Consider the following 14136-nt stretch of genomic DNA (forward strand, 5'->3'; position numbering starts at 1 on the left):
TAAACAAGATTATATAATTATGCCAAGTTTGTAGTCTTAGATGATTAATTTCCACTATTTATTTATATTATCTTTTACTTTCCTGTAAAGTTTAATCCATTTATGTAATATATCTCTCCTTCTGAATACTATTTTCATCATTTTATATTTGTTTCTTTCTCACCATCCTCCATTTAAATATCTTCCTTTTTCATTTTTTCTGTGTGTTTTAAAATCTTTTTTTGAAAATTGCACAAAAGACAGTTATTAAGAAAATGACATGGGAACAAAATTTAAAATTGCCCATACAATTAACATTTTGGTGTGTATCTTCTCAGGATTTCTGTGTGTAAATATATATACACATAAATATCATCCTTTACAAAATTTTAAGGCAAAAATGGGATTATGTTATCTGTGGTGATTTTTTTCAGTTAATTTATCATGAAAATTTCCATTGCAATTGATATATTTATATCTTTATGTACATATATAAAATATATATCTTTAGTTTTCAAAATTTGCTTCATAGCATTTCATTGATGTACCACACTCTACTTAACCAGTTATCTATGATGGATATTGATACAGTTTTTAAACATTGGTAATTATGAAAAATGTTTCCAAATAATTTTTGAACAAATACCTTTGCACAACTATCAAATTATTTGATAAAAATAAATTTTTAGAAGTGGAATGGCTTGGCCAAAAGGTTGGCACATAACCAAGGCATTTGATGCACGTCACCAAACTGGTGACCCTCCAGGAAGGCTGTGTGTATACCCTGCCACATGTACCAGTACATAAGAAGGACAGCTTCCTCATTACCACCTATCATGACCGTTCTTTCACATTTCTCATGATCTGAAGCTCAAAAATAATGTTTGGGGCTTCCCTGGTGGTGCAGTGGTTAAGAATCCACCTGCCAATGCAGGGGACACGGGTTCGAGCCCTGGTCCAGGAAGATCCCACATGCCAAGGAGCAACTAAGCCTGTGTGCCACAACTACTGAGCCTGCGCTCTAGAGCCTGTGAGCCACAACTACTGAGCCCACGTGCCCCAACTACTGAAGCCCGCACGCTTAGAGCCTGTGTTCCGCAACAAGAGAAGCTACTGCAATGAGAAGCCCGCGCACCGCAACGAAGACCCAATGCGGCCAAAAATAAATAAATAATTATTTTTAAAAAAAGGATGTCTGGACAGCTATTTTAATTTACAATTCCTGGTTGCTAGTGAAATTGAAACTTTTTCTCATCTAGTTATCAGTCTTTTTACTTTCTGTTTTTTGGTCTTAAATGATTATGTCTATTGATTGGCTGGTTTTTGTTATGTTTTAAATGAACTGAATAGAAACAATTCTATTTTGAGGACATTTAATCCTTTGTATGTCATACATACTGCAAATATTTTATGAACTTGTCATTTGCCTTTTAACTGTTTACTATCTTTTGTCCCATACAAAAGCTTTAAATTTGCATGTAGTTTAAGTTTGCATTTTTCCCTGTTTTCTAATTCATTAATTTTTACTTTAATCATTAATTTCTTTCTTTCCTTAGTTTTTTGCTCTCCTTCCGACCTTTTTTTTTTTTTTTGCGGTACGCGGGCCTCTCACTGTTGTGGCCTCTCCCGTTGCGGAGCGCAGGCTGAGCGGCCATGGCTCACAGACCCAGCCGCTCCACAGCATGTGGGATCTTCCCGGACCGGGGCACAAACCCGTGTCCCCTGCATCGGCAGGCGGACTCTCAACCACTGCGCCACCAGGGAAGCCCCCTTCCGACCTTTTAAATTTATTTACTTCTATTAAAATAAGAATTCTATTTAAAGTTATTGATTTTTCTCTGTGAATAACACTGGGTATATTTTATAATATTTCCTGTATAGTATTTTCACTGTTATTATATTTCAAATAGTCTGTAAATTAAGCATTGATTTCCATTTGGATCCATTCTTGGAGTGTATTTTTTCATTTCTAAGTAGATAGGTTTGCACATTTAAAGTTTGCTATGTAGGGTTTCCCTGGTGGCGCAGTGGTTAAGAATCTGCCTGCCAATGCAGGGAACACGGGTTCGAGCCCTGGTCCGGGAAAATGCCACATGCCACGGAGCAACTAAGCCCGTGCGCCACAGCTACTGACCCTGCGCTCTAGAGCCCGCAAGCCACAGCTACTGAAGCCCGCGTGCCTAGAGCCCGTGCTCCACAACAAGAGAAGCCACCGCAGTGAGAAGCCCGTGCACCGCAATGAAGAGTAGCCCCCATTCACTGCAACTAGAGAAAGCCAGCACGCAGCAACGAAGACCCAGGGCAGACAAAAACAAATAAATACATTTATAAAAAAAAATAAAGTTTGCTATGTGTCTCTAGTTTTCTAAAGCTTATTAGATATCCAATATTAATATATATTTTAAATATACACATACATATCTTTTGAATCCACCTTTTTTCTTATACCAATCACATTATTTTTTAAATTTTGTTTTTTGCCCAGCTGATCTGGTAAAGATAGGGAGAAGCATTTTAAACTCTCATAACTACAGTGATTCTGTATGATTTCACTGTACATTGTGATAACCACATTCCTATAAATTAACAAAAGAAATAAATTTCTACTTTTTGATTAAAAATGCTTCTGTGAGGGCTTAAATTTCAAAATAAAACTTATCACAATGAAACTTCTAAAATCATACTTGATGACAACATGTTTTCAGAACAGAATCATAAAGAATTCCTTTTATTTTGGGGCAGTGTTAAACCAATTCCTTTGAAAAATGTCATAGGGCATACAAAAAGATGTCTAAAATTTTGTGAGAAAAAATACATCAAAAAAGCTACGACATAAGACATCATTATTCTCTTATTTCTCATTAACTAGAGAGAAGTCACTTCTTTTTAGATACAATAGGGAAAATAAAAATATAAAACAAGCCCCAAACATCCTTCAGAGGTCCCTGTCCTATCACCCACTGTGAGCTTTCTAAACAGCAGAGCAATTCTTGCTTCCTTATAGAGTCTATTTGGCAAGATTCATAAATTTGGGAACACAATATAGATTCCACCTCGTTTATCAAAGCTTTTTGCCTTCAACTGAACTATCCTTTTTTCCAACTGTTTAAAATTAAAGTTGGGGGTTCAAAAACTAAGCATTCATTAGCAACGCTCTTTTAAGACTGGTTTGCCAAAAAAGAACCAAAGGTTTATTGGTGTTGCAGTGATTGAAACAGACAATTCATTTTTATATGCACATAGAACTAAAATAATACTTTGAGGCTAGTGAGTTTTCATCCTTTCTTTCAACTTTAATGGTATTCTTATTAGTTTATGCATAAATTAAGGGAACCAGATGGGCTCTCCTTAAATCCCAGGGAAATACATTCACTAAACTTCTTTAGGAAAATCAAGGAAAGAATGTACATTATTCAAAGAAAATAAATAACCCTAATGGAGTTGACTATACCTAAACTACATACAATGTTCTTTCAGTCATTTTAAATACTAGAGAGGAAATATATTGGGTTGGCCAAAAAGTTCATTTGAGTTTTTCCATAAGATGTTATACCTTCTGACACTGTACTGTCTGCTCCTTCATCTACTAAGATTTTAACACACAACACCAATAAGACATTTCCAGGTTTGATGATGGATTTTCAGTGCCTACTTATACTCTCTCACATATGACCAATTTAGGAGTTAAAGGTCTGGCATAAGAGGCAAAACAAATTAACATGGATTTAACATCTGTGTTCTTCAGTGTAATATATTTTGGTGACATTAGATTTGGTACACTCTGTCTTTGCAAATGATGGCCAGAATCCAATGGATTACCAAATCAGCACTTTAGGTAATAACTATTTTTCCCACTAATGGAGACTAACAATGTACAGTTGTCTTGCTGAATGTGTTAGAAAATTACTAGACAAAGTGTTTTTTAAATGTTGTTAAAATAGGTGTTCAAATCAGATTTTCTTTCCTCCTTCTTTCCTTAAATATCAAAGCCCTCAACTCTCTATAAATTATTGCATTTAACCTAACTAGAACTTAGTAAAAGCTTAGTTATTTTTATTTATTTATTTTTTTGTGGTACGCGGGCCTCTCACCGTCGCGGCCTCTCCCGCTGCGGAGCACAGGCTCCGGATGCGCAGGCTCAGCGGCCATGGCTCACGGGCCCAGCCGCTCCGCGGCATGTGGGATCCTCCCGGACCGGGGCACGAACCCGTGTCCCCTGCATCGGCAGGCGGACTCTCAACCACTGCGCCACCAGGGAAGCCCAAAGCTTAGTTATTTTTAACATGGCATGTTTTTAACATGTTTTAGCATGTTTCAGTTCTATTTCTCCTTTTCAAATGCTCCTCTCCAATCAAAGCAGTCAACTTCATATTTTTGCTGGGGGGCATACAAGAATCCTTTAGTTTTTAAAACTAAAGTTTTAGACTGAAATTAAGTACGGTGATAGTAAATTTCTCTTTTAAATGTAATAAAAGATTCATAAGAGAGTAAATGTAGCATTTCTGTATAACTTAAAATTTTTTGAAGTATTCATTTCTGAGCCTAGGGTTCTTTTCAGTTTTCATTTGTGTTTCTGTACCAACATCATTAAGAAATTTGAGAGTTTTTATTATAGTATTTTATTCTTTATATTTTAAGGGCTTTTTCTACCTTCAATTTGCCTAATATATCAAAGATACTTACCTGAAACTCAAAGTCTTTAACAAAAACATAACACTAAATGTTTATTAAATTTCTAGACATGCCCACCAAGCAAGGGCATCAAATTAAAGAAGGAAATTAAATGTCTTCTCTCTAGGACAAATCATGGAGATTACTTTTTACCTGAAGGCCTCAGTTCTGAAAATGACATTCTGATTTACATTTGTGTTTAACCAACCAACCAAACAACCAAACAACCAACCAAACAAAAAAAGCCCCAAACCTCCCTGTTACTGTATTATATTTGTTCACATTTCCCAAACTGATGCAGGGAGTCCTAGATTATAGTCTTACTATGGAAGACACTGACTTGGAATCCAAGATCTAGGGAAACCCCTCTAAGGAGGAGACAGACTCTACCCGAAGCAACTTAGGATATCACTATGCCAATAGAAAAAACATTTTCAAAGGAAAAATAAGTAATGGGCCTGGAAGGAAAAATTTTCCTGAGCAACTGTGAGCTCCTCACAAAAGGAAAATTTGCTTTTTAAGGACAAATAAAATACATATAATTGTTCAAGGAAGAATGTGACCCTTGGTGTTTTGCCCCATCATCCATTTATAATATAAATCTGTGTGTCTCTTGTAGAAGTTTTTTCTTTCTGGGAGTTTAGAGAATTAGCTCCCACACTCTAAGCATAATCTAAAGGTGGATGAAGCAGATCAATTTAGCTGTCATTGAGAAAATGAATAGTAGGGTTGCTCCATACACCTTATAATATACGTGTGTGTATGTATATGTGTGTATGTGCACTATACTTAATGTATGTAGGAAGATGAATCCATTCATCCTGCTCATCTAAAGAAACATTAATTGAGCAGGCTTCATTCTCTTTAGTGTCTGGTTAGTTATCATAAATAATGAAATACCATTCACTAAATAAACAATTAGCCTTTGTGAGTCTGAAATGAGTCACCTTTTATAGCTGGCTCATGTATATGGCAGGCAACAAGTCAGGTATGTTGCCTTGGGGACAACTCAGACAAGCATTCTAGCATGAGAGGGAAAAGTGAATCTCATATTCTCCTTTTGAAGACTCCAGATCTATACTCTGGAGACAGCACAGCTTGTATTCCAGTGTTTTCCATTTATACTGAAATTCTAAGCTAAAGGAAAATAGCATGCAGATGTGCTCCTTGTGATTTGAAGAGGCTCTTTTGTGCCAGAGTCCATGGTCAGTACAATGATCATATTTTAAAAGTATTAGCCTTCTATTTTTTCACAAACTATTACTTATTCATAATATAAGCAACTAAGAATTAAGGCATAGGGGCAATAAACATCAGCCCCTCCAAAGCAGCTGCTCTTTAATTAAAAATCAAAACAGTTAAGTACTTGCATCTTTGGCACTCTTCAACCAACACTCTAACTGGCACCCAAATATCTCCCACAGCATTGTACCAAGTGTTTACACTGCAGGTGGGGGCTCCAGGTGCCAGGAGACCCTGGAAGGCCTTCTGCATCATCTGAGAGGTGGCCTTGAGGAGCAGCAGCTTAGAATGTTTGAGTTTTATTGCTCATTGTATAATTATTTGAAAAATCAGTAAATTCTGTTAAACTGAACATTTTATTACCCAGAAGAACTTGACCAAGCAAGACACAACAAATGGATGACTCCTATTATGAAGAAGAGTTTTCTCTGGGGAATTTTACAAATGCTTTTAAGTCATCAATGAATCACTAGTGAAAGAAGCAAATCATAAATGCTTTCTGAATGGCCTAAGGGTTAGCACCTCCCTAAAATGTCAGCAGCTGATTCCCTGATCCTCAGCATGTATAGGCTTGCTGTTAGTGCACTCACATAGCTCAGGCTATTTAAACGATTAAGAGATGCAGCACATGCAATTCTAGACAGCGACTCAGTGTAACCTAAGTGACTAGGATCAGAGATACTTACTATTCAAGAATCAAAATACATTATATGGCATAAGAACTAAAATTTTGTCCAAATGTTTTTTCCAATAGTGGTATATTAGTTAGAAATATTATCTTTTACTTTGTAGAAGAAATCTTTAATTGATTTCATAAGTTACCTTCTGTTTTAAAAAGTAAACTATTAGTGGGCTGAGTTTGCCCCTCTGGTCCTTCACAAATGTCTATCTTGTAGTTTTCTTATATTGTTTTTAACTTTATTAAATATTATTACTTGGGTCATAAGCAATTATAGCAAGATATAAATTTATAAAGTGACACATTTTCAATACCAACCATCTCTATCACCTTATTCCATAATAGCACATTCCATCAAATTAAACTCCAAGATTTCCCACATTTGTTTTAAATTCTATATGTATGGCTTATGAATAGCAATTTTGATGAATTCCAGCTGGTTTAAATATGCAGGCAGACCCTTTATAACAGAATCCTTTCAATTCTTATTGTATTCAATGAGGCCTATTTTAAGTGGGCCACCTGGTAGGATAAAGCACTAATAATTCTCCACAGAAAAAAAAAGAAAAACAAATCACCCTGCTAAACTTAAGACCATCTTCCCCAACTACACTACTATTACATACCTAATATAAGTGAGAAGTAGTTCTAATCTTCTGGAAAAGTTGAATTAAAGTTTTAACAATCTAGCCACCCTATGAACTACTAAATTACTCATTTACCTATTATAACAACATTAAAATAATTTCCACCATTTGTGTGCGTTGCCTGGTTTCACAAATCTATCATACACATTTCAGTCTCCCCCTCCATTCCCCACACCCTCCTGTTTCCATCCAGCTGGAATACATCAAGGGCGCAGAAGCCAAGGCAAATGTTGACCCCACCCTCCTCCATCCATTTTAAGGCACCTTCAAAGCCAGAGCACTGATCTAGCTCAGTTTCACCAGCAAAGCCAGCCATCCTGCTATTTAAGACACCAGTTTGGGGTTTTTATAGCTACACATTAACATGAGAGCTTTGATTTTTGGTCAAAAACTTCAGCTGCACTGAGGTTCATCAGACTGTCTTCCCCTTTCTGCAGAAGAGTCCTCATTATTAAATCTTCATAATCTTTGCTCTCAGTGTTGCTCTCTTTCCTTATAATAACAACCTCTCTGAACTGTCCAATAACCAACCCTGAGGAACATAATATTTCCCTTCTGAAAGGTCAAAAATGAACAGCCATGATGGTAGTCCAAGCTCTGTTTTCTCTGACATTTGCACACCCTCTGTGCACTGTCACAGACATCGGTCATTTCAAAGTGCACAGAAACACTCTCGCCAAGGCACATGAGGGAGGGGAGTGGGGGCTGGAGAGAGAGGAGCTGCAGTAGGACAAAGAACTTACTTTGTTGTTCCCCTGTGCATGTAGCCGCAAGGAAAAAGAAACAAAAAAGAAATATGTTAAACATAAATTTATTTTAAAATCATGAGATTTTTCATGCTAGAGCAAAATCCAAACAAATAACTTAGCTATTCACTGACATCCCATTCATACGCATACAGCGCCCAAAGCTCATGGACAAGTCAGAGATTCTGCTTATATTAAGTGAAATCATACATTTATAACAGTAGAAAATTATGACAGAGATTTCCCCCTTTCTTTCTACTTGAAATACTTGAAGTACGGGAACCTGGCCAAAAAGCATTGGTTTGAATTGGTAATAAGTGAACTGTTAGCATGAAAGGCAAAGTATTTAGTATGTCAGCTTGCCCTTTCCTGACAGCCCCTCCTCCAACGTGCCAAGCAGTGGAAAATTTCATCAGCCAATGCATTTTTAAACAAACACTGCATCCTTGGTTTCAAAGAAGGTAGGGGAAAAAAAAAATGAGTAGAGGAAAAGAGTGGGTGGCTCTGGGGAGACAGGGTAAGCAGACCAAGTTACGACCTCCATCTGTACCATTCCTTTACTTCGTAAATTATGACTTTTGTCTTGGGTTGGCATGGGAAGCGAAAACTGTATAGTGGGGATGCAGCCAAAATAAACACTGGTCCACATTCAAGAAAATGGGTCTGGAAAGGTTAGTCACAAAAATGTAGTCATTTCTAAAAGGGACACTCTGGATAGAGACACAGAGAGCCGCCAGCCACAGGCGGCAGGCAAATGGCTCTCCTGTTTCAAACTGGAGCTGCAGGAGTATGATTTATATCAAACAATTTAACTCACATATGGCTTAAAAAAATAAAACGGTGATTCATTACTCCCAGGGCAGCCCGAGTCCTCGCAAGGTCAGATCCTGTGAGGGAGACGTGATGGGATATGGGCAGGGAACAGATCTGAACTCCTCTCACAAGGGGCCTAGAAGGAATTTCTCTCTCCGCTGAGATGCAGAGTGGAAGAGAGCTGCAACTGAAGTGTGTGCATCTGTGGAGGAGCCTGAGCACGGGTGGAGTAACAGGTTGAGCTGGAGATCTGGCATTTAGTTTTAAGAGAGGAAGTATGTGAGGGGAAGTAATACATACAAAAATTTTCTGGAGAGCAGTAAGGGAACCATCACAGGAGAGTATATTTTCTGGAAAACAATGCCAGTTGGTGACTGGGGAAATGTCTAATTCAAGGACCATCGAGGCCATCCATCATATTTAATAAAAGCATAAATTTAAAGACACTGGTAAAATAGTGTAGAGAAGCTTCTTGACATTGTGAGTTGCCGTGATATAACCGTTAACATCACTGGCTTACGTGAGACATAAATAACAGTACAAGAATGAATGAAATCGGGGGAAAAAGAGTCTTTTGTAAAAGAATATGCCAGTGGTTCAATAAGGCAATAAAGATCCCCAAAGAGAATTTTATCAGGAGTAAAATATTTTTTAGAGAATAATGGGACCTCGGTTCTCCAAAGAAGTGCAGTATTGCTGAAAATACCTCAAACAGATGGGGTTTATTGCATTCCACAGCAGTGCAGCTTTTGATCTACCAAATAAGTTTCAGGAGTTCAACCAAGTATTTTTGCACATTAGGGAATGACTGGCTTCCCTGCTCGATGGCAGATGGTTCTGTTTGTAGTGGCAACAGTGATGTCACAGAGTAGGGGGCCTTAATCCTTAAATATGAGAAACATACAAGTGGAGGACGTGGTGTGGCTTTGCGATTTCTTGTTTCCTTCAATCATTTCCCAATTGTCTATTCTGAGTGAGGCATAACAGTCATGACTGGTGAATTGTAAATTCTCTATAATTCCTCCACCACTCTGTATGGCAGCATTTATATTTAGAAAGTACCTCCACTGAAGAAAAACTGAACTCTTCGAAATTGGTCATGGAGCTGCTCTAATTTCTGTGGGAAGCACTGTTGGATAAGCTAAGAATAAAGTTATGTACAGCTGGACTAACATGGGCATTTTCTGTCTTGTACAAAAGACTGCTGAGTAAATGCATGGGAGTGGTCATCACCATATTAATAAATATTTATGGGGGTCTGTGTCCATCCCTCTTCTCCCCTATTTGTCATTTGCCACAGAGAAAAGTTCAGTTGCAGAGTCTATCCAAAAGGACTTTCTGATGTCCCTAAAAGACTTCATTACGCGATGGTTTCAACCTCCAAGGCAGTCCTTAAAAGCATGAATTATGACTGGGAGAGTCCTGGGAGAGTCCTGAATTCAGAGGTATAGTGAAGTTCCAGGGTGCTTCACTTTCTACTGTCATTTTTCATCCTTAAATCATATACTAGTGGGGAGGACCATCTATCTAGATAGCTGAAAAAAACCCTTGTGAAAAGTTCTGAGGTATATGACTTAACAAATAGGCAAAACTGAATTTGCACCAAATTTATTTCAGGGCATGCACAGATTTGCAAGCTGCTTTTTTCGGATAGCCAGTTAACCAGCAGCTGAGGGTAGGCTTGTGGATTCTCACTTACCCTGACAGCCTCTATGGCTCACTCCTGACTAACTGATGGAGCCTTTGAGGCCAGCCTGTCCACAGGGCAGCAATTTGGTACCCTGAGACAACAGTTGGGGAAATTCTCCCCAGATCTCACTGATAGTTTCCGAAGAAAAGGTAACTACTAAACTGAGAATTACAGCTTCATGGACACATTAATGATAGTCAATCACAATAATAAAGGCTACATGGCATTGAATGCTTTCATCCAGTTGCAGGCACTGAGCTAGATGTGATTTGCAACAGTATTCATTTAGTCCCATAAAATCACTCAGAGGAAGAGATTATTATTTTGTGTTTAAAAAAAGAATAAACAACTAGAGAGTAAAGTAAGTTGCCTGAGCCACACTGCACATAAATGGAAGGGTCGGGATTCCAACGCGAGTGGATTTGACTTAAAGTCTATTTAACTTCAATGCACACAGAATGTTCCAAAGAATTTGGAATTCCTTCATGTTTATATATAAATTAAGTCTTACTGTGAGCTGACAAAACTGTGTCAGAAAAATCAGTCATTTGTTATACCACATTCTTTAGATATTTAATTAAATTTGCACTTATTTGTGTTCACACTTAGAGGAAAAATTTATGTACATGTGTCATAAAATATTTTAAAAGTTTTAAAATTATGACTTGCCTACCTATTGATACACACACACACACACACACACACACACACACACTTTTTGATTCTCCTTAATTTTGAGGGGGAAATGGTGTGGAGCAAGAAAGGGAATAAAGTTTTGGGTACAGAGGTTAGTTATAAACTTAGCAGAGGAACTCAGTTTCAGGGGGACTCGGTTTCAGTCCCCACTCCTGTTTCAACTTTCCCCAAATCCTTGAGAGAACATCTCATCAGTAAAAAACAAAACCAGAAAACTATTAATTAATTCAATTAGAAGCATCTTTACTTTGAAACTGTGTAAAATCCTACACACTTATTTAACAATTTTATACTGACTATAATTTCAAGTTAATGGCCAAAGGAAATAGAAATAAAAAATAAAATTCTGCCTAATCCAAATTCAGATTTAAATATATTTAAAAAGTATTCTGGCTGCTCAGAAAGCTCAGGTGATGGTAGAGTGCCAGAGTTGTGGCTCAGAGATGCTATGTCTAAGTTCACTGAATAAGTCAGTGGCATAATGGGAAACAAAATTCAGGACTCCTCATTTCCATTTTAGGGCCACATTCTATTACAATACAATGCTCAGATAAGAAGTCTACATTTAGCATTAGATCCAGAAAGTTTAAGGGAATGAAGGTAATTAGAAAATGCACATGGGAATATAGTTGGGCTGTTGTACTTTATATAGCTATCCACTGTAGTTTTTTTAATCACACTGTAGAGTGGTTATTTGCATCTCTCTCTTCCACTAGACTTGGAACTCCTATAAAGTAAGAATTGCTTCCTTTTTAATCTTTGAATCTTTAGAGTCCATCATAATAGTGATAGATGAAGGTAAGGAAGGAGGTGGGAGAAGACGGTGGAAGGGAAGGAAAGAAAGAAGAAAAATTTGTAGAAAACTCCAAGAGAAATGACCTAAGAGACAGAAGGAACAAGGTAGCAGAACACTGTGATATCAGTGACATAAAAACATTCCACCACGTGGACACGATAGAAAAAGATATGATGAGGATAAATATGTTATAAAAAAGTATGCAACCTTAGTTTGGACAAAAAAATTATCCAAAATGTCAATTCATTCAAATTTGGGTTATAGCTATTTACCTAACTGAAGCCAAACTCACACAATTTAGAAAAATGACCTATGTAGAATTTTTCCCAGTTAAAATAGAGATGTCTCATGTAGAGTTAAAATAGAGATGTTTCATGTAGAAAGCAGAACTTTATCTAGACTCATATCCATGTATGACACATAAATGTTTCATTATCAGGGTAGGGATTGACTGATTTGCTGTTGACTCAATGGTTTATTGATACAAAAACAAAAACACCATAAGTCCTAAAAATTTACTTGGAAAGAGACATCTGTTGTTAGGTTACTCTGACTTCTTCATCAAATCTTTCTAAATTAGGAATAACTCTACCTAGAAGTATCACTTCCCCCAAACCTAAGAGTGTTCACGAAATGCAATGTTTAGATAAGCATTCTACTTAGATTGCTTTCAGTAGTTAGCTTCCATTTAAACATCTGAAAGTCAAGCAATAGTGTAATATAACCTGCAGAACTACATGGTGCATAAGAAATGCAAATATTGTTTATGATGAAAACTGAGAAAAGCGATGCTCATGGCACACTGCCAAGTTTAATTTCCTGTCATGTCTTTGGCATGTAGTAAAAAGCCCCTTTGTCTCGATTTTCCAAGCAATTGTACAAAATGTATGTTAATAAGCAAATAAAAATGATGTGAAAAGAATCAAAACAGTTTGTGTAGGACAACTCTAGATTTGCTTCAAATTGAGCAGCCTAATAAAAATAAATAGCAAATATCTCATTGAGCATCGTCTTTTGTGCAGAGCTATGGATACATGAAAATTCAGATTTATAAAAAGAGTTCACAGAGGGATGGGTAATTTTGCTTTTCCAGGACAGTTTTTTGCTCACAAGAGATGTATTACATAATTTTTTTTAAAATAGCAAACTTGTGTAGTGCATTTAAAATAAGTTTAGTTGACAAAATTATGATGTAAGAAAACATTTTCACAAACATTACAGTTCCTTGGAAGGAAGACACACACACACACACACACACACACACACACACACACACTGACATTTTATATAACCAAACGTATTTGGAAGACAAAAAATATCATAAAGTATTTACAATCTCATTGGGCTGTATTATAAATATCCACAATGTTTTAACTCTCTTCTACTTGCTTAAGTAAGTAGTCTGTGATGAAAATAATTATTATTCTCATCGTCATCATTATAAATAAAAATAGAGTGCTTACTTGTGTTTAACCTGTCCAGTGCTTTCCCTGCATTATCTCATTTAATCCTGTCAACCACGCTATAGCAGACTCTTGTTATCTCCATTTTAGATGTGGGAATCTTGAAAGATAAAAGGGCTAGGAAACCTTCCCAAGATCTCACAGCTTGTATGTGAGCCTCAGGAATTTCAGTCTATGTAGTTTGATGCTAATGCCTGTGATTTAACCCACAGGCTGTGCTGGTTCTCGTAACAATCCAGCCATAACAATCTTTTAAAAACATAAATCTTATCATGTCACTAACTGGCTTGAAACCCTCCAATGGCTTCCCATCTCACCCAGAATAAAACTCAAATGCTGGCCACCTCCTTCAAGGCCTACATAATCTGGCTATTGACCACTTTTGGAAATCATCAACTACTTTTGTTCTCCTTCATTGTGTCTAGACACTCTGACTTTTTTTGCTGCTCTTCTAAGACACTGAGCTGGCTTTGTACTTGCTAGCCCTCTGCCATGAACACTCTCCATCAGACGTTCGTGGTATTTATCCCCCACTTCTCTCAGGAGCCTACTCAAATGTCAACTCTTCAAAGGAGCCTTCCCTAATCACCTTACTAAAATAAAGCTCACTTGCCCCTCATTCTCACTATCTGTCCCTTTAATTTAATTTTTATAGAACTTATCACTCTAACAATCACACTCTACAATTATACCGTATCCATTCAATTATTTAAC

The 14136-nt window shown here is 37.0% G+C and overlaps 1 protein-coding gene across 6 annotated transcripts in view; it reads right to left on the bottom strand.

Moving 5' to 3' along the window:
* DNM3 (dynamin 3) overlaps window positions 1-14136 on the bottom strand; it is a gene marked incomplete at both ends in the record, with an annotated part of 577972 nt that overhangs the window by 85276 nt on the left and 478560 nt on the right. For 3 of the 6 annotated variants that reach the window (XM_082834657.1, XM_082834655.1, XM_082834653.1), the window contains one exon: window positions 7962-7973. The exons of the other annotated variants lie outside the window; for them this stretch is intronic. In XM_082834657.1, coding sequence (XP_082690783.1) covers window positions 7962-7973 — 12 coding nt within the window. The remainder of the gene's footprint in view (window positions 1-7961; window positions 7974-14136) is intronic. 6 annotated transcript variants of the gene reach the window in all.

Source organism: Leucopleurus acutus (genome assembly GCF_964270905.1).
Source record: "Leucopleurus acutus genome assembly, chromosome: 2".
Taxonomy (NCBI): Eukaryota; Metazoa; Chordata; class Mammalia; order Artiodactyla; family Delphinidae; genus Leucopleurus; species Leucopleurus acutus.